Here is a 19,629-nt window from a genome sequence, read left to right as displayed (position 1 = left end):
GATGAGGCGGTTGTTTAGGTAGGATGGGCTGTCTCCGTATAGGGTTTTAAATAACATGCAATAGAATTTAAATAGTACTTTCTTGGATTGGTAGCCAGTGTGAGTTGATGTACGCTTCTGTGATATGGTCATGTTTCCTCAGTGAGTAGATGAGTCTCAGAGCTGTATTTTGGATTGTTTGTAGTTGCTTGGTCATAGTAGCAGGGCAGGGGAGGTAGAGGATGTTGCAGTAGTCTAGCAGTCCTAGGATTAGGGATTGCACTATGAGCTGGAATTGTGTTCTTTCAAAGAATTTCCGGAATTGTCTCAGGTTTCTCATGACAGCGAAGGATTTCTGTATTGTTTTATTTATTTGCGGTTGCATGGTGCAGCTTCTGTCTATTGTCATTCCTAGTAACTTTATAGTGGTTTGGATGGGATAGTTGATTGAGTTGAGTTCTATATTGGTTATGGTTGGGATTTTGTCATTTTCGAGGCGGGTGAATTTAGTTTTGTCAGGGTTGAGTTTCAGTTTGTGATCTTTCATCCAAGTTATAACTATTTCTAGTGTTCTGTGTAGTATATTTGTCATAGTGGTCTTTGGCTGATCAAATGGTAAGAGGATGGTTATGTCATCCGCGTAACTATAGGTGGTTATGCCTAGATTATCTAGATGTGTTCCAAGAGAGGCAGTGTATAGGTTGAAGAGAGTAGGGGATAGAGGGGATCCCTGTGGTATGCCACAGGGATTTGACCAAGGTTCAGACTTTTCTTTGTCTGATTTTATTTATTTATTTATTTAGATTTTTATCCCATCCTCCCAGTAGCTCAGAACGGTTTACAAGTAAACATTTGCAATGGAGTGAATTGGACATACAAGATTATACAGTAGATTTAAATACTTGGACATACGAGACTGTGCAGCAGTTTAACTATACAGCAAATTAAGAACAGTAAGTTAAATATAAGTAGTTTAGTTTAGATACAAGTCATTTGAGTATAGGCTGAGAATGGACTATACAGAAATTTAGGCAGAAGATTAGAATGGAGAAAGAAGGGTAGAGGTGGGGTTTAAGGGGGTTGGGTGTAGACTGAGGGTGACCTTTAGTTGAAGAGGAGGGTCTTTACCATTTTCCGGAATGTCATTAGTGAGTTCTGTAGTCTGAGTTGAGGGGGGAGTTGATTCCAGAGTTGGAAAATGAAGTGGCTGTAGGAGCGTTTGCGGGCGGTTTCTGAGATGAGGGACCTTCTGGGGAGAATGCATAGGCGTATCTCCGTTTCTGAGCGGAGGGTGCGGGTGGGGATGTAGATGGGTAGCTTGGATTTTATGTAACATAGAAACATAGAAGATGACTGCAGAAAAGGGCTACAGCCCATCAAGTCTGCCCACTCTGCTTACCCACCCCCTGTCTATGCCCTAATGATCCAATTTCCTTATCTTGACCCTCGTAGGGATCCCACATGGGTATCCCATTTATTTTTAAAGTCTGGCACGGTGTCTGCCTCGATCACCTGCACTGGAAGCTTGTTCCAATGATCAACCACTCTCTCTGTGAAGAAATACTTTCTGGTGTCGCCATGAAATTTTCCGCCCCTGAGTTTGAGCGGGTGCCCTCTTGTGGCCGAGGGTCCCTTGAGAAAGAAAATATCATCTTCCACTTCGACACGTCCCATGAGGTACTTAAATGTTTCGATCATGTCTCCCCTCTCCCTACGTCCTGGGGTACCCCCTTGCCAGTCAGGTTTTCAGGATATCCTCAAGAAATATGCATAAACTTGATTTGCATAAACTGCCTTTGTTATGTGCAAATTTCTTTCATTATTTCTCAGCAAAAAAAAAAAAGCTGTAAATATATCCCTTTTAATCTAGATGTAATTTTCTAATGTAGCATTAATGAACACAAATAATGTGCTCTGATACATATAGATTAATGTTGAGGTCTGATCAATGTCTAGGAGGGGTTTTGAAAGATTATTTGAAATGAGACTGAAGAGCTACAGTCTTAATGAAAGTCATGATTTAGTTTGTGAACATTGCTTTATCACTTTGCTAATAGTTGAGCATTTTTCTGACTCTGAAACATTGAAAAGTGTGGACAGCAAGTCTCTGTATAAATATGATCTTTTTTTTACTCTGTGGGTAGGAAAAAACCTTTATGTTGCCCTTCAGATATCTATCAAATCTAGATCATAGCCCAGCTGTCTGACACTTGCATGTTGACGTCATCGTTGCGTCTATTCCTTGACCTTGAATCTATGACAGAGTCCTAGATGTAATTTTATTGTCCTCCTAAAATCTGAAATGAAGAATAAAACATTTTGAAAAAAAATGGCATTCTACAAATTAGATTCCAAATACACTTTCACAAGAATATGAGAAATGTCATATAAAGCCTGAACAGTGCTGCTTTGGTTCAGTTAAGGTGTGCCATAAAAAAAATGGAGGAAAAAGCCTCAGACTAAAGCCCTCCCACTTCCACAAAGGTGGTTAAAGATGGTTGGGTGGTAACCTCACTGGCAAAAAACCTCCATTGCAATCCCAAAGAATAAAACCTTAAGCAGGGCTTTCTGTGCTGGATGATAGAAGAAAGAAACTTTCAACTTATCTTCTGTTCATTGGTACACCGATGGTGGCCAGTGTTTCACGAGTCTGCTGCCTCAGGGTGTAACGAATCCGATCAAGCTGGAGCCAGAATAAAGAACTTATATCATTAAACTGGACTTATGCACAACTTCTAAAAATTGAATAAAGCCATCATGACATACCTTTAACCGGGACGCCGAAACGCATCTCCTGTGTCAAAAGCTGGCTGCCCCATGTCTGCACTGGGTTATAAAACTCCCGGGCAGTGACTTCAAACCCGGAAGTGACAGCGAAGTGCAGACATGGGGCAGCCATCTTTTGACACAGGAGATGCATTTCGGAAGAATCTGTTTCAGTCATTATCTAGTGTTAGTAGAGTACTTGGTTCCCTGGTGGTAATAGGATGAGAGTCTGTTGGGTTTAGGTCTGGTTTGACGTTGATGGATATTGGGTTTAGTTGCTGGTAGAGTCGAAGAGAAAGGTTTTTAGTTTCTTGCAAAATTTGGTGTAGATAAATTGAGCTCTGATGGCTGTCGGGAGGTCGTTCCAAACTGTCACCCCAAAGATTGTGGTTTAACTGTATCCTATCGAGATTTCTGGGTGAGGCGGACCATTCTGAGGATAGTAGGTGAATTAAGGGTGCAGCGGAATTTCCATAGAGTATGTGGTGCATAATGCAGGATGTTTTGAATTTTAAGACTTGGGGACATGAATATTGCATGAAGGACAGAAGGTAGGCTCCTGAGATTTCATTATAGGTCCAAGGAGAAAACGTGGGTCTTAAGTTTCTTTCTGAAGATGTAATACTGGCATGGTTGTCATAGGTGGAGAGGGAGACTATTCTATATCGTGGGTCCTGAATATACTGTTGTAATTCGTTTTTGTATAAATGAATATAAGTAATAAACTATTGACTTGTTGACACTCTGGAAAAGAATCGAATAACAACATGAGAAGGATTGTAAGCCTGTGGCTTAGGGGGTGAGCCCTTCAGCTTCAGCTAAGTATTGGCTCGCTTTCTGTACTGTAATACTCATCACCTGAATGTCTCAGCTCTGCTGACATTTATGTGTCTCTTCCCCTCTTGGTTTATTCGAACTATTGTGCTAGGAGTTTGCCTGCCGAGGTCTGTCCTTTTTTTACACACATGTTTTGGCAAGGCAGTAGCTGCAGGATGAGAGAAATAAGAATTCCTTGTTTCACAGGCTGACAGTAACCACTGGGAAATTCTTCGTCACAAGCACAGAACACAAATGCCAAATCCATAATAATGGACTAAAAATGATAAAATATTAAACCCAAATCCTAAGGAGTTACACCTTGTATATAGTAAAACATCTACTGTATATACAGTAGACTCTAAGTTAACCAGCACCCATGGGGATTAGTATATGCTGAATAAATGTAGTTTTTGGTTGCTTGAGTTACTATTGGAGTATTGCGTTCAATTCTGGTCACCTTATCTCAAGAAAGATATAGTGGCACTAGAAAAGGTTCAAAGAAGAGCGACCAAGATGATAAAGGGGATGTAACTCCTCTCGTACGAGGAAAGACTAAAGAGGTTAGGGCTCTTCAGCTTTAAAGAACAGCTGAGGGAGATATGATTGAAGTCTACAAAATCTTGAGTGGAATAAAACAGATACAAGTGGATTGATTTTTCACTCCATCAAAAATTACAAAGACTGGGGGACACTCGATGAAGTTACAGGGAAACACTTTTAAAACCAAGAGGAGGAAATTTTTTTCACTCGGAGAATAGTTAAGCTCTGGAACATGTTGCCAGAGGTTGTAGTAAGAGCGGATAGCGTAGCTGGTTTTAAGAAAGGTTTGGACAATTTCCTGGAGGAAAAGTCCATAGTCTGTTATTGAGAAAGATATGGGGAAAGCCACTGCGTGCCCTGGATCAGTAGCACAGAATATTGCTACTCGTTAGGTTTTAGACCTGGATTGGCCACCATGAGAACGGGCTACTAGGCTTGATGGACCTTTGGTTTCACCCAGTAGTGCTATTCTTATGTTCTTATAGGTCTAACTAATACTATACCCCATACTATGCCATGCCATTAACTGTTCCAGACAAACTACTGGACATGTGGTAGGCAAAGTGTGGGTGAGCTCAGATGCCAAAGAAAAGAGTATTTTGAAGCAGACACTTAATATTTGTTAATTAGATTTTAGGAAAATGACTCATGACTGCGTCTCTCTGGGCTGTCAGTAGTGGCATTGCTGCTTTGAAATGCTTGGAAAAAAGTTGTGCTCTACTGTCATTTTGCAAGCTTCAGATGCACCATAAGAACATAAGCAGGGGTCCATTGTGCCCGGCAGTCCGCTCCCGCGGCGGCCCTCCAGGTCCATGACCTGAAAATGTTCCCTACCTCAGTGGTTCCCAACCCTGTCCTGGAGGAACACCAGGCCAATTGGGTTTTCAGGCTAGCCCTAATGAATATGCATGAAGCAAATTTGCATGCCTATCACTTCCATCATATGCAAATCTCTCTCATGCATATTCATTAGGGCTAGCCTGAAAACCCGATTGGCCTGGTGTTCCTCCAGGACAGGGTTGGGAATCACTGCCCTACCTAACCTAAAATGTCCATACCCTATTTGCTCAGTGTCCTGTGAGGTAAACCTCTATCTGTACCCCGTTATTCCCTTCACTTCCAGGAAGTCATCCAGTCCCTTTTTGAACCCCAGAATTGTACTCTGGCTTATCACTTCTCCGGGAAGCACGTTCCAGGTGTCTACCACCCGTTGAGTGAAGAACTTTCTTGCATTCGTTTTGAATCTGTCTCCTCTCAGTTTTTCTGAGTGACCTCTTGTTTTAGTTGCCCCTGCTAGTCTAAAGAATCTGCCCCTCTCCACCTTCTCTATGCCTTTCATGATTTTATAAGTCTGTATCATGTCCCCTCTCAGTCTCCGCTTTTCCAGGGTAAAGAGCCCCAGCCTGTCTAACCGTTCGGCATATGAGAGGTTCTCCATACCCTTTATCATCCTCGTTGCTCTCCTCTGGACCCTCTCGAGTATTGCCATGTCCTTCTTGAGGTATGGCGACCAGTATTGGACGCAGTATTCCAGGTGTGGGCGCACCATTGCTTGATACAGTGGCAGGATAACTTCCTTCGTTCTGGTAGTGATACCCTTTTTGATAATGCCCAGCATTCTGCTCGCTTTTTTGAGGCCGCTGCACATTGCGCCTCCGGCTTCATTGTGTTATCCACCAATACCCCCAGATCTTTTTCTTGGCTGCCTTCCCCGAGTACCCTCCCTCCCATCGTATAGCTGTACCTGGAGTTCCCCTTCCCTATGTGCAAGACCTTACATTTCTCCACATTGAAGCTCATCTGCCATTTTTTTGCCCACTCACTCAGTTTGTTCAGGTCGCTCTGCAGTTCTTTGCATTCCTCAACAGTTCTGACTGTTCTGGAGAGTTTTGTGTCATCCGCGACCCTGGCATTTACTCCCCCTTTTACAAAAACATAGCATGGTTTTTAGTGCCAGTTGTGACGCTAACAGCTCCAACGTTCATAGGAATTCTATGAGTTTCAGAGCTGTTACCGCTGTGGCTAGCGCTAAAAACCGTGCTACGGTTTTGTGTTAATATCACTTGTATTAACATGGTTACTGAAGGCATCAGCTGAGATTTTTCCTTGCATTCCATCCTGTGTCCTTACATTGGGTTATCAGAGTTTAAAAGATTATCCAATGACTCTTGCCCAAAACTTCCTTAGTTCCCTTTATTAGCATTATGTTTGGCGAGACCTGGCTTCTAGACTTGATTTTATCTGCTGACTGATATCTGGATGGGGCCTAGTGGCCAAGGAGGAACTATATCACTACTCCTATCACACATATTGTGTTTCCTTCATTCTTCTTCAGAACTATAATCGGAGCAATTACAATGCCAGAGTTTTGTTATTCCGCTTATCAATGTCTAAGTGGAGTACAAGTAAATTTACATTAAAAAGTAAAATCTGGGGGACACGAACGATATGACATACAGGTACGCTAGGAGAGAGGGGTAGAACTACATAGCCTATAGCAAAGGGAAACAATAAAGGGAAGGACAATTGGATGGAACCCTTCTGTAAGGGCTGATCATGAGAGAAGAGAAATAAGTGTGAGTATGTTCAATTAAATCTCGAAAGTGTCTTTAAATAAAAATGTTTTTAATTTTGTTTTAAATCGTTCCAAAGATAATTCTCGTAGATCTGTAGGTATAGCATTCCAGAGCTTGGGAGCTGGCATATTGATGGGATATGTAAGAGATGTTGGGCATTAGATCTAGGCAGCATGAAGGGAGCATGGCGCAGCTTTTCCTTCAATGACTTTTTAGACAATTGAATCACTTTATAGTAAATAATGGCAGATAAAGACCAGTATGGCTTTACGCAGATTACACCCCTCAGTCTTTTTCTATAGTCATTTCAGGGCTCTTCTGTTTTTATCTCCTGCTTTTTTAAATTACATTAGTGATTGTGCTCCCGCCATCTCCACCTAGAATGTATTCTAGGCATCCACCATGCTTTCCACAAAAAATATTTCCTGAAGTTGTATTTAATTCCACTTATATTTATTTATTTATTTACTTTGATTTCTATCCCATTCTCCCGTAGCTCAGAACGGGTTACAAAAGGACACTTGTAATAAATTACAAGACGTTCACAGAAGCAAGAACATGTTTGGATGTAAATGCAGCTTCATTTCAAGTCCTCTAGTTCTATAATTTCCCTGTCTTTGGAAAAGGTTGATTTGTTCATTAATACATTTCAAGTATTTAAATGTTTGTATCATGTCTCCACTGTTCCCCCTTGTTTCCTCCCACTCGGCCATTCCCAGTTCCAAAATGGTGGCCACAAGCTCCCAAGGCAGTCTGGTGGGAAGAAATGAAAAACCGTTACCACCAAAAAAGAATTGACAAAAAATTCAGCCTTCATAGTACCTTGGGGAAAACAATTTAGTGTAATTTACCCATATAAAATAGTGGGTGGATACTCGTGAGTACAGATAATGCTTTGTGGACTTGCATGTCAGCATTTCTGGGGCTGTCATTTGGACAGAACAGGAACTGTGGCGCTGTGATGTACATGCACATATAGGAGACTCTCAGTTAACCAGCACCCATGGGGATTGGTAGATGCCAGATAAATGTAGTTTCTGGTTGCTTGAGAGTTACTATTAAAAATAGACCTTATTTATACTAGACCTCATACTATACCATACCTTAAACTGTTACAAATAAAGTACCAGACACGTAGTAGGCAAAGCGTGGGCGAGCTCAATCAATTTTATTTAAAGTTCTACAGTATTTTTTAGATTTTTTTTTTTTGCTGGTTGCTTGAGTTCTGCTTAACAGAGAGTCTGCTGTAGACACATTTACACCTTTGAAGCAGTTGTAAATTTGTGCATTACTGGAGATAGTATGGAGTTCCTGTTAGGCATATAAACTTCATAAGCACCTTTTTCAAACATTGATGTAAAGTAACTACCAACATGCAGTAGACATTTGTTGATTTGAAAAACTTCTTATCTCTGCAGACATAATATCTTACAAAATTAAACCATTAACATAGTCAACTACAATAATGAATAATAAAGCAATATAAAGACCAAGAACTGCCTCGTAAGACAAAGGCCCTATATAAAGAACATCAACACCTACGTGCTGGGCTGTCCAGTTAAAACAACATGCTTGGCTCATATATCAGTCCATTAGAAAGCCTATAACTTAAAAAAACCCTTATCTCTCTAGAGCCTGTGTTGCCTGGCGATTTATTACATTCAAGTGGGGCATCTAGTTTCCGAAAGTAAGAAATTGCATTCCTTTAGCATGTAATAATCTAGCTGGTCAATTTTCTTTTCTCCAAATACATTTGACTGCTTTCCCCTAATAACTTCCTTGCCAATACTGTGATAGTAAAATTCTAATAAAAATTAAAAACCAAAACTACTTTGCTAGGTTCTGTTTCATTGGTATCTGTGTGAGGTGTTCTTTGAAGGTGTTGGAGAGGAAGGTTCAAGAGGGGAGAGAGGAAAAGTTGATCAGGCCTGGAAGTTATCTGGATGACCGCTGATATCAGTGCCACTGTCCAGATAGCTAAATGGTGTTGCTTTATAGGAAAACCAGTGCTATTAAATCCCCCCGCTAATGTTCCTTTCTCCTCGGTGCTCAGTGCTCCTTCCACTCCATCTCCCATGGAAAAATGGCCCCTGGAGCCTTCCTAGGCTGTATGTTGCTGTACATGGCTTTAGGTGAACTGAAATTGAGAGCTGCCTAGGTTGTCTTTTTGCTATATGTGCACTCTTAGCCCTTATTAGTTTTTGCTAAAAGCATCTGTCTATCCATCTTATGCTTTTAGTTATATTTCACAAATGTGAATTGCTTTCCATTTATCTCTATCCTATTGGGCCATTCACAACCTTAATTCTTACTTGGGGAGAGTAGCTGGTGAGGCTGTGATTTGTGTGGTCAATTTTGACCTTTAACAGGGCTGTGTCTGTAAAGAAAAACATTAATAAGAATTAGAAATCCATAATCAACTGTAATCAGCCTCCTGTCTGTAAAGAAGAGAGTGAAGTGTCTTATGCTTGCATTGTAAATGAAGGAGCAATTTACCTGGGAAGGTTGCACTTAACCAGGAAGGACCACTGAATATGAGTACTGATTAACCCCACACTGTCTGGGTAGAGCTGGGGTTAGGATGTAAAAAGCAGCCCTATCTTTGCCCAGTTAGCTCTCTGGGCTGTGGCACCGATATCAGCTGTCATCCAGATAACTTCCAGGCCAGATCAGCTTTTTCCTCTCCTCTCCCAAACGTCCCTCCCCAACACCCATCCATCCACCTGTAGGCTGAGCAATAACCCAGAAGCAGCAAAGGCGGAAGCGATTTGGGTTTACATTCCCTCCACGGACCTTGAGCTAGGCCAGAGAGCCTACAAGTGGGTGGGTGAGTTGGGCCTTCAGAAGGGAAGCTGCTCTTACGGGCATCGGGGAGGTGTGGGGGAGGGGGAATAATCCACCAGCTGAATGTTCACCTGCAAGAGTTTGTGCATCTTATATAGAGAAATGTCAGGTTGATGAGGTTGCCTGCATTAGTCAGTAGGGATGAACATTAAAGTCTGTAAATGAAGGTGTCAGCCAGCTAAAAGGTGTCATTGTCATTACTATTTGGATCTTCTTGGTCATTTAAATATGATTTGCCTGTATTTTATTTGCTGTATAGGATGTTTTATTTATGTAACTGCTGTGTAGCCATCTTGGGAAAGTTGGTATAAACTCGGTAGTTTATAGGGTTTTAATTTTGGAAGAATTATAAGATTGTTGGAATTATATCTGGAATGAGACCCCCATCTCTTCTCTCTGCTGCTCTGAACAGTTGGATAAGGTTGAGCAAAGTGGTTGTTTCATGTGGATATTTTATTCAATGTTGGTGATTTGTATCATCTTGCTGTGGTTAAATTGTATAGATAAATTAAAATTGAGTTTGGCAAATGAGTGGATTGGGGTGAGGGATTCAGATATACTAGAAATTCAAGCAACAGAGCGTTGGTTGAAGAGAATTTAGTGTAATGAGAACATTGTTTTTCTCCTTTGCAGGACCCCAGAACAATGTCCAAGTGTAGTTTCCCTGCTCTCAGAGAGCTACAACCCCCACGTGCGCTACGGAGCTGCTATGGCCCTCGGGATCTGCTGTGCTGGCACAGGGAATAAGGTGAGAAAGGAAATCATGTATACAGCCATGGCAGTACAGGTGGGCAGAGGGATTAAGGTAAGAAGTAACTGAGGGGTTAACATAAGAACATAAGCGTCGCCTCTGCTGAGTCAGACCATGGGTCCATCTCGCCCAGCAGTCCGCACCCGCGGCAGCCCCCCAGGTCCATGACCTGTAAGTGATCTTTTACCTAAAACATTTTATTCCCTATTCATTTAATATAAACAAAATCGTACTCTGTCCTACCACCTCCTCTGGAAGCGCATTCCAGGCATCCACCACCCTTTGAGTGAAGAAGAACTTCCTAGCGTTTGTTCTGAAACTGTCACCTTTCAGTTTTTTTTGAATGCCCTCTTGTTTTTGTTGCCCCCGCTAGTCTGAAGAATCTTTCCCTCTCCACCTTCCCTATCCCTGTCAAGATCTTATAAGTTTCTATCATGTCCCCTCTAAGTCTCTGCTTTTCCAGGGATAGAGCCCCAGCTTCTCTAGCCTTTCCGCATATGGAAGGTTTTCCATACCCTTTATCATCCTTGTTGCTCTTCTCTGGACCCTCTCGAGTATCGCCATATCCTTCTTAAGGTACGGCGACCAGTATTGAGCGCAGTACTCCAGTTGCGGGCGCACCATCGCCCGATACAATGGCAGGATAACTTCCTTAGTTCTGGTTGTGATACCTTTTTTGATAATGCCCAACATTCTGTTCGCCTTCTTTGAGGCCGCTGCGCATTGTGCCGCCGGCTTCAGTGTTTTATCCACCAAAACCCCCAAGTCCTTTGCTAGGTTGCCTTCCCCCCATCGTGTAGTTATACATCGGGTTTCCTTTCCCTATGTACATTGAAGCTCATCTGCCATCTATTTGTCCACTCACTCAGTTTGTTCAGGTCTCTTTGTAGTTCTTTGCATTCCTCAACATTTCTGACCCTACTGGAGAGTTTTGTGTCGTCCGTGAATTTTATGACTTCGTCCCTACTTCCAGGTCATTTATGAATATATTGAACAACAGCAGTCCCAGCACTGACCCCTGCGGGACGCCACTCGTGACCCCTTTCCAGTCAGAGTAGTGTCCCTTTACTCCCACCCTCTGTTTCCTGTCCGCCAGCCAATTTTTGATCCATCTATGCACGTCCCCTTCCACCCCGTGGTTCCACAGTTGATATCCAGTGCTAGTTAACTGGGTATCAAGAGCTCCTGCCTGGATAATTAGCACTTACCAGGTCCCACAGCATATTTAGCCAGAATATATCCCCTGAAAATGCCAGGGCAGTCTGGGGCCAGAATCAGAGTGATGCTGGGACTTACCTGGGCACTGCTTTCCTGAGTTAACCAGGTAGCTAATGACAATACATGGGTAAGTCCCAGCAGATTGCCGAATACCTGGATATTCAGTGTTGGACCTCCAAATGAAGGTCAGACTTGTCCACACACCCGTTTTCTCAGTGGTCAATTACAGATGCGAAAACTGGACACTATGGAAAAAAAAGACAGCAAGAAGATTGACTCATTTGAGCTTTGGTGCTGGAGAATAATTTTATGCTTGCTGTGGACTGTCAGAACTAACCAATCGATTCTGGAAGAGATCAAACAAGCTATGTCATTTTGGTCACATCATAAGAAGGGAAAGATGGAGAAGGACATCATGTTTGGGAAGACTGAAGGAACCAGGTGAAGAGGGCGACCTGTAATCAAATGGCTGGACACGTTGAAAATAACCATGGAGATGACGCTGGAGGACCTTTCTGGGCTAGCACAAAACCAATTTCTTTTTAGATCTGAAATTCATCAAGTCGCTAGGACTCGAACATGAGTCAATGGCAACTAACACACAAATTTCTTTCTTCCAAATTAGCCTGTAAATCTCCTGTGGCATTGCAAAATGAAAATTCTGTAAGACACTGTATCTGACAAGGTCATTTAATGGAAATTTTCCCTTCATCATCCAGAAATGGTCTGTTTTATTTCCAAACAATCTCTAGGATATAGCTAATTGAACCTGGCTAGCTGAAGTTCCATATTTTAATTATTTTTATTTCTTAAATAAAACCTTGAAGCCTCTGTTTATGTTGAAAGCCGTCTGCTGGGGAGTTAGTTGGGCACATGGAATGTTTCGGCACTGAGGCCAGAAATGAAGTTAAGCTTTCTGTCACACTGAAAGAAATTTCAGTCAGGCATATTGTACAAATAGTAAGGCACAGAGAGAATGAAAACCAAATACACATGGAAAAGAGCAAAGCTTTGGGATCCTCATGTGCCTGGAGGGAGGGAAGAACTCTAGCCATTGCATAAGGCTTCATATAAACTTTGTTATGAGCAAGATGACAGGATATCGGAGGAAAGTATCTTGGGGTGTAAAGGGTCATGGATTTGATATGCTCCCTTTCTATGGGTACTAAAAGCAACATATCCATCCGATTAGGCACAAAAATGAAGTAATAACCATTTAAGGGCTTATGAGGATCCCACATAGATATATTCAAGAAGCTATTTAGGATGAAGGGACCTGGTAAACAAGAAGGCAGAGAGTAAATAGATTAAAGATAATTAAAGAGTTTGACACTGTTGGGTCGATTTGAATGTATGCAGTGTGTCTGGGATGTTTGGGAGGGGGTTTGGATTTTACTGCATGCAGTCAATGGTAAAAAGTCTAAGCAGGTCATGTAAAAATTGACGAAAATAAAACATTTATACCACAGTCTGACGAAGCATCGTTAAACTGCAGCCTAATGATATTGTATCTCTGACTGTTTTGTGTCCACGGTGGGGGCAGAGGACCCGCCTTATAGCACACACATTATAACATTGCCCAAAACAGAGACCGCAGTTCTAAGGAAGACTCATGCTGACATCATCCTTGGAGACCAGCTTCACTTGTAAAGTGAATCTCCAAAAGAAAGGTTACGTATCTCTAGACTTCATGGATTGGACTAGCTAAGTGTTGTTGTATATGCATCTCCCTCTTCCTCTGTTTCTCCCATTTGATACTGGTGTCGTTAAAAGGAAGCTGGGATCACTGTCTAAATGCACTCATCTCATCGCCTAATATTGGGCTGCTCAGCAACTAATGACGTTAACGCGTGTTTGCATTTTTTCTAGGAAGCTATTAACTTGTTGGAACCAATGACAAATGATCCAGTGAATTATGTGCGTCAGGGAGCTCTAATCTCCTCAGCCCTGATCATGATCCAGCAGACAGAGATTACGTGCCCCAAGGTAAGCTATTGATAAGAGTGTGAACCACGTTAGCCAGGAGAATTACTGCTCCAATGTAAGCCTTTGATAAGAGGGTGAACCACATTAGACAGGAGATTTCCTGCTCTAATGCATTTTTCTAGGAGCTGATCTTTGCAATTGTTCTTTTGATGGGCACTTTCTGTGACTTTCTGATGATTATATGGTAATGCTTGTTTGATTTTATTTATCTTACTGAATTATGTATTTAACGATCTAATCTAATCTAATCTAAACCTTAAGTTTATATACCGCATCATCTCCATGAGAATGGAGCTCGACACGGTTTACAAGAACTTAAAATAGTGGGTAGAGAAGAAGAAAAAGGATTACATGAATTTATGTGTAGAAGGGGGGAGAGAAAGGGGGGAAGGATAGAGCTACAATTTGCTGAAAAGCCAGGTTTTCAGTTGTTTGCGGAATAACTGAAGGGAGCTCAGGTTCCGCAGCGGGGTGGTGAGGTCGTTCCAAAGACCTGTGATTTTGAAGAGAAGGGATTTTCCCAGTTTGCCTGAATAGTGGATGCCGCGTGGAGAGGGGAAGGCTAGTTTAAGCCTTTGGGCAGTTCTGGAGGAGTCGGGACTGGAGGAGTTGAAAGACAGTGGGATAAGAGGAGGCAGGATTCCGTGAATGATCTTGAAAGCCAGGCAGGAACATTTGAAATGGATTCTGGAGATTAGGTTTAAATGGTATATACATTTTTTTAAATAAAATAAATAAATAATGTGAGCCTTTGATAAGAGAGTGAGCCACATTGGCGATGAAATTTTCCTGCTCCAATGTAAGCCATTGATAAAGAGGATGAGCCACGTTATCCAGGAGATTTCCTGCTCCAATGTGAGCCTTTGATAAAAGGGTGAACCACATTAGCCAGGAGATTTCCTGCTCCAATGTGAGCCTTTGATAAGAGGGTGAGCCACGTTAGCCACAATGAAACCTTCTGCCCAATGTGTGGTGGCGGCCAGAAAAGCAAACAGGATGCTAGGAATTATTTAAAAAGGGATGGTTAACAAGACTAAGAATATCATAATGCCCCTGTATCACTCCATGGTGCGACCTCATCTGGAGTATTGTGTTCAATTCTGGTCTCCTTATCTCAAGAAAGATATAGTGGCGCTAGAAAAGGTTCAAAGAAGAGCGACCAAGATGATAAAGGGGATGGAACTCGCCTCGTATGAGGAAAGACTAAAAAGGTTAGGGCTCTTCAGTTTGGAAAAAAGACGGCTGAGGAGAGATATGATTGAAGTCTACAAAATCCTGAGTAGAGTAGAACAGGTACAAGTGGATCGATTTTTCACTCCATCAAAATTTACAAAGACTAGGGGACACTTGATGAAGTTACAGGGAAATACTTTAAAACCAATAGGAGGAAATTTTTTTTCACTCAGAGAATAGTTAAGCTCTGGAACACATTGCCAGAGGTTGTGGTAAGAGCAGATAGTGTAGCTGGTTTTAAGAAAGATTTGGACAAGTTCCTGGAGGAAAAGTCCATAGTTTGTCATTCAGAAGGACATTGGGGAAGCCACTTCTTGCCCTGGATCGGTACCATGGAATGTTGCTACTCCTTGGGTTTTGACCAGGTACTATTGACCTGGAATGGCCACTGTGAAAACTGGCTACTGGGCCATTGGTCTGACCCAGTAAGGCTATTCTTATGTTCTTATGCTCCAATGTGAACCTTTGATAAGAGGGTTTATTTTTTGCTAGAACTTTTTTTAAGCATGAAAATCAGTTGGACAGGTATAATTTCATAATATACACACATACAAGTAATTACTTATACTTTATAAAAATACCCAAATGAACCAAATGTGCCTCCTGAATACCACCCCCCCCCTCTCCAAGGCATAGCGTGTCATGTTGGGTCAAACTCCCCTGGAGCAATCAGCCTGGATATGTGATTGGTGGGATTTCTTTAGTTATTGTTAGTAATAGCTGACCTTAGGCATTTCCCTGTACCCGAGGGGTTTTGGTCTAGGCTTGTACCTGGGCTGGGACTCGGAGCATATCCTACATTGTAAAGAACTGTTTTAGACTCTTCAAGTCTTTTACTTAGATACTGATAGAGATATTTTACTTGTCAGCCTAGTAGTTAAGAATATACTGATGAGAACTCTCCTGTGGATATGAAATGAATGACAGCTGTTTTGTTCATCCATTCTGAGTCTGAGCAGCTCTTTTGAGTAATTCAACAAAATACTTAAGTTTTTGTTCTTTACTGGGTATTGGTGCTTTCCTTGGCCAATGAAGTAAATGATTAGAAAGGTTGTGAGCATAATTCAACAGGAGTTGGATATTCAGAAAGATATCAAATTTCTATTACTGGCTGGAAATCATAAGAGAACATACTTTTGTATATATATTCATGTAATAAAAGTTAAAAGACAGGAAAAATGTTTTATTTTGGTAAACTTGTTTGTTTTTAGGTTCATCTTTTTCTTTGTACTTTTTTTCATTTTCACTAGTCATCTATTCGTGCCGTGTTTGTCTTGATGGTTTTTTTACTGAACTCCTTGCCAGTGAGAAGGCTATTCTGGGTAGATGCAGAAGAATTACTCAGGAGTGAGAGTCTGTACTGTGTGAAAATATTTGGGTCTGATTTCTTATCTCTTTGTCTGTGAAGGGTTGGCCACTCTACTCTAAATTAGGCTTTGACTATCTTTCTTGCGATTTAGGAGCCAATGGCTGAGATCTTTCTCAATCCCCCTTCCCCTCTCATCATTGTCTCCATTGAAACAAGGAGAGGGAAGTGGAAGAAACTAATTTATATGTGACCTCCTCCAGGCCCTGATTCACTGTTTGGTTTTCATCTTCCTTGTCTAGGGAAAAAAGTAGGTTTGGTAAATAAGGCTCTTAATGCCCCCCCTGGATGCCATTGGCAGTAATACATAACATCAACCTCCCTCCTCACTCACTCCATCTCATTCTATTCACCCCCCACTCCCAAGATCACTGCCCATTCTCTCTCTCTCTCTTGGTTCTGTCATCACTCTTCATGCCCCGTGGTTACTGAGTCTCTCTTTTAGCCCATTCCACCTCACTTATCTCCTTCCTCCCTAGCCCTATCCATCAACCAAGCGACAGCAGAATGTCTTTTTGTTTGGGAGGTACCCAAGGACCATTTCCAGCTCCACCACCATCTCTATCTTTCCCTCCCTTTTCCCCCTTCTCTACCTCTTTCATTCCTTCCCTGTCTTCTCTTCAGCTTCTCTCTTTACCTTCTTTCTTACACCCCCCTAAGTATCTTTCTACTTCCCTTCCACCACCAGACATTTATTCCCTTACTTTGCTCCCCCATTGCAGCAATTCTTATAAGTTGCATAAGTGGTGGCATTGTGTGGCGAGCTGGGGTGGGGTCTTGAGCATCTGAACATGCTCAAGGCTTGCTGGCTCTCATACACAGATGCTCAAGATCTGACCCCAGCTGGCTAGTTGATAGTCCTCTGCTGGGGACCACACACTAGTTGATCAAAGGCTTTCAGTCCAGCCACAGTGACTAGCAACTTCATTGCAACACGGGACAGTGGCAGCTTATTGACTTTCTGGTTCTGTCTCCAGAATAACTGTTAGACTGTGTTTTCTTCAGCATTATACAGAATACAAACTCCCATGCTGTTCCTATGAGATTGTGTGAACAGTGAAGATGTTTGCACACCATATGGATCAAGCTCATGCTGGAATAAAACAGGTGTCCAAGAGGGTTGGGGGTATTAACGATGCATAAAGAGGCCCAGCTTGGAGGGAACGGGGACAAGTTGATGAGGGATGGTGGGAGTTAAGAATGATTGGGGGAAGAGAGTTTGGTGATAAATATAAGTTAATGAGAGAGATTCTGGAGAATCAACTTAATTGTATTTATACATTTTGCTTTGAATGTACCTGACCAGCACCTGAATTTCATGTTGAAGTCTTTGCCAATGTGGCTCTGGAAATAGAGCTGTTGACAAAGCCAAAGCTAGAACATGTGCCCTTGAGTTTCTTACAAAAATAGCCCTGGAGAAAAATATGATGATGATACAATAAATACAAATGGGGAAGAGAAGGGAACCAAATTAGGATGCGTGTTGTGAGTGGAGGTGCTGGTAGATTTTTAGGAGCAGAAAAAGAGAATGACTGGAGTTCCAATAGAAGCAATGGAAAGGGCCAAGATCTTATCTAGGGAATTTAAACATGTTACTATGTTAGGAGGTCAAACTGGAATGGTGATGAGTCAGGAGCAGCAGAGTTATCCATGCAGGATTTGTATTTCTATAAAAAGCTTATATAAGATAAAACAATATACAGATACCATATCCATTATTCACTTCATTCCTTCACTCACTGCTTCTATAAAAAGGAGCTTGTTAGGTACTAAAGAAAAAGGTAACACGAAGGGAACTTAGATGTATGTATACAAATGCTAGAAGTCTAGGAAACAAAATGGGAGAACTAGAGACGATAGCAAGACATGAGAACATGGATATCATTGGCATAACAGAAACATGGTGGAATGAAGAAAACAAATGGGACACAGTACTACAGGGATACAAACTATATAGAAGGGATCGAGAAGGGCAGAAAGGTGGAGGTATTGCCCTATATGTTAAGGAAGGAATAGATTCTGTTGGAATGATTACAACAGACAGGAAAGAGAAGCTGGAGTCCCTCTGGATCAAAATTCCTGGTCACAATGGCGCAGATACAAAAATTGGCCTTTACTATCGTCCCCCAGGACAGGCGGAGGTCACTGACTCAGAAATGATGGAGGAAATCAAACAAGTATGCAAGACAGGCAATGTAGTTATATTGGGAGACTTCAATTTCCCAGGAATAGACTGGAAACTAGGAGCCTCCAACTGCGGCAAGGAGGCCAAGTTCCTGGAGGTGCTAGGGGATTGCTTCCTGGAGCAAATGGTAAAAGAGCCGACAAGAGGCGACGCCACCTTGGACTTGGTCCTAAATGGTCTCACCGGACCGATAACAGAAGTAGAAGTCGTGGTTCCACTGGGAACGAGTGATCACAATGTAATCAACTTTAAACTTGACATCGGGAAAGGGAAACATGCCAAAACCTTAACCACCACCTTAAACTTTAAAAAGGGTAAATACGATTGCATGAGAGCCATGGTAACAAAACGACTCGAGAAGATGGTGGACAAACTTGAAACAGTAGACCAGGCATGGTGCCTATTGAAAAATACTATTGCAGAAGCACAAGATCTCTACATTCCGAGGATTTCCAAAGATCGGAGAACTAAAGGCAAAGGAGAACCAGCATGGCTTACCATACAGGTGAAGGAAGCCATAAAAGAAAAGAAGGACTCTTTCAAAAAATGGAAATGCACGAAGACAACCGAAGCCTGGAACAAACATAAAGATGAACAGAAGAAATGTCACAAGGCGGTGAGGGATGCAAAACAGGACTATGAGGAAAAAATAGCCCGGGAGGCCAAAAACTTCAAGCCCTTCTTTAGATACGTGAAAGGGAAAAAACCTGCAAAAGAGGCAGTGGGACCCTTGGACGACATGGGAAGAAAAGGGTACATCAAGGAAGATAAACAAATCGCAGACAAACTAAATTCCTTCTTTGCGTCTGTCTTTACGAAGGAGGACACCTCAACAATACCTGAAGTGGAGAAACTGTTTACAGGAGAAATAAAGGACAGCCTCACCACAGTTGAAGTGAACTTAGATCAGATATACTACCAGATCGACAAACTTAAAAGTGACAAATCCCCTGGACCGGATGAAATTCACCCGAGAGTCTTGAAGGAATTGAAGGTCGAAATCGGAGAGTTACTGCAAAAACTTGCAAACCTGTCAATCAGAACTGGTCAGATACCAGACGACTGGAGGAAAGCGAACGTCACGCCAATTTTCAAAAAAGGATCGAGAGGAGAACCGGGCAACTATAGACCTGTGAGTCTTACATCTGTCCCCGGCAAGATGATTGAATCACTGATCAAGGATAGCATAGTTCAGCACTTGGACACACATGACTTGATGAAACCCAGTCAACATGGATTCAGGAAAGGGAAATCGTGTTTGACGAATTTACTCCAATTCTTTGAGACCGTGAACGAGCAAATTGATAGTGGAAAGCCGGTGGACATAATATACTTGGACTTCCAGAAAGCATTTGACAAAGTTCCA

The 19,629-nt window shown here is 42.0% G+C and overlaps 1 protein-coding gene across 1 annotated transcript in view; it reads left to right on the top strand.

The window, feature by feature from the left end:
* Positions 1–19,629, top strand: part of PSMD1 (proteasome 26S subunit, non-ATPase 1) — a 182,112-nt gene that overhangs the window by 109,926 nt on the left and 52,557 nt on the right. Inside the window, exons 17-18 of the mRNA XM_033958253.1 lie at positions 10,158–10,272; positions 13,363–13,479. Coding sequence (XP_033814144.1) covers positions 10,158–10,272; positions 13,363–13,479 — 232 coding nt within the window. The remainder of the gene's footprint in view (positions 1–10,157; positions 10,273–13,362; positions 13,480–19,629) is intronic.

Source organism: Geotrypetes seraphini, chromosome 9, assembly GCF_902459505.1.
Source record: "Geotrypetes seraphini chromosome 9, aGeoSer1.1, whole genome shotgun sequence".
Lineage (NCBI taxonomy): Eukaryota > Metazoa > Chordata > Amphibia > Gymnophiona > Dermophiidae > Geotrypetes > Geotrypetes seraphini.
Note: the sequence above shows the minus strand (reverse complement) of the source record. Positions and strands in the feature narration are given on the sequence as shown.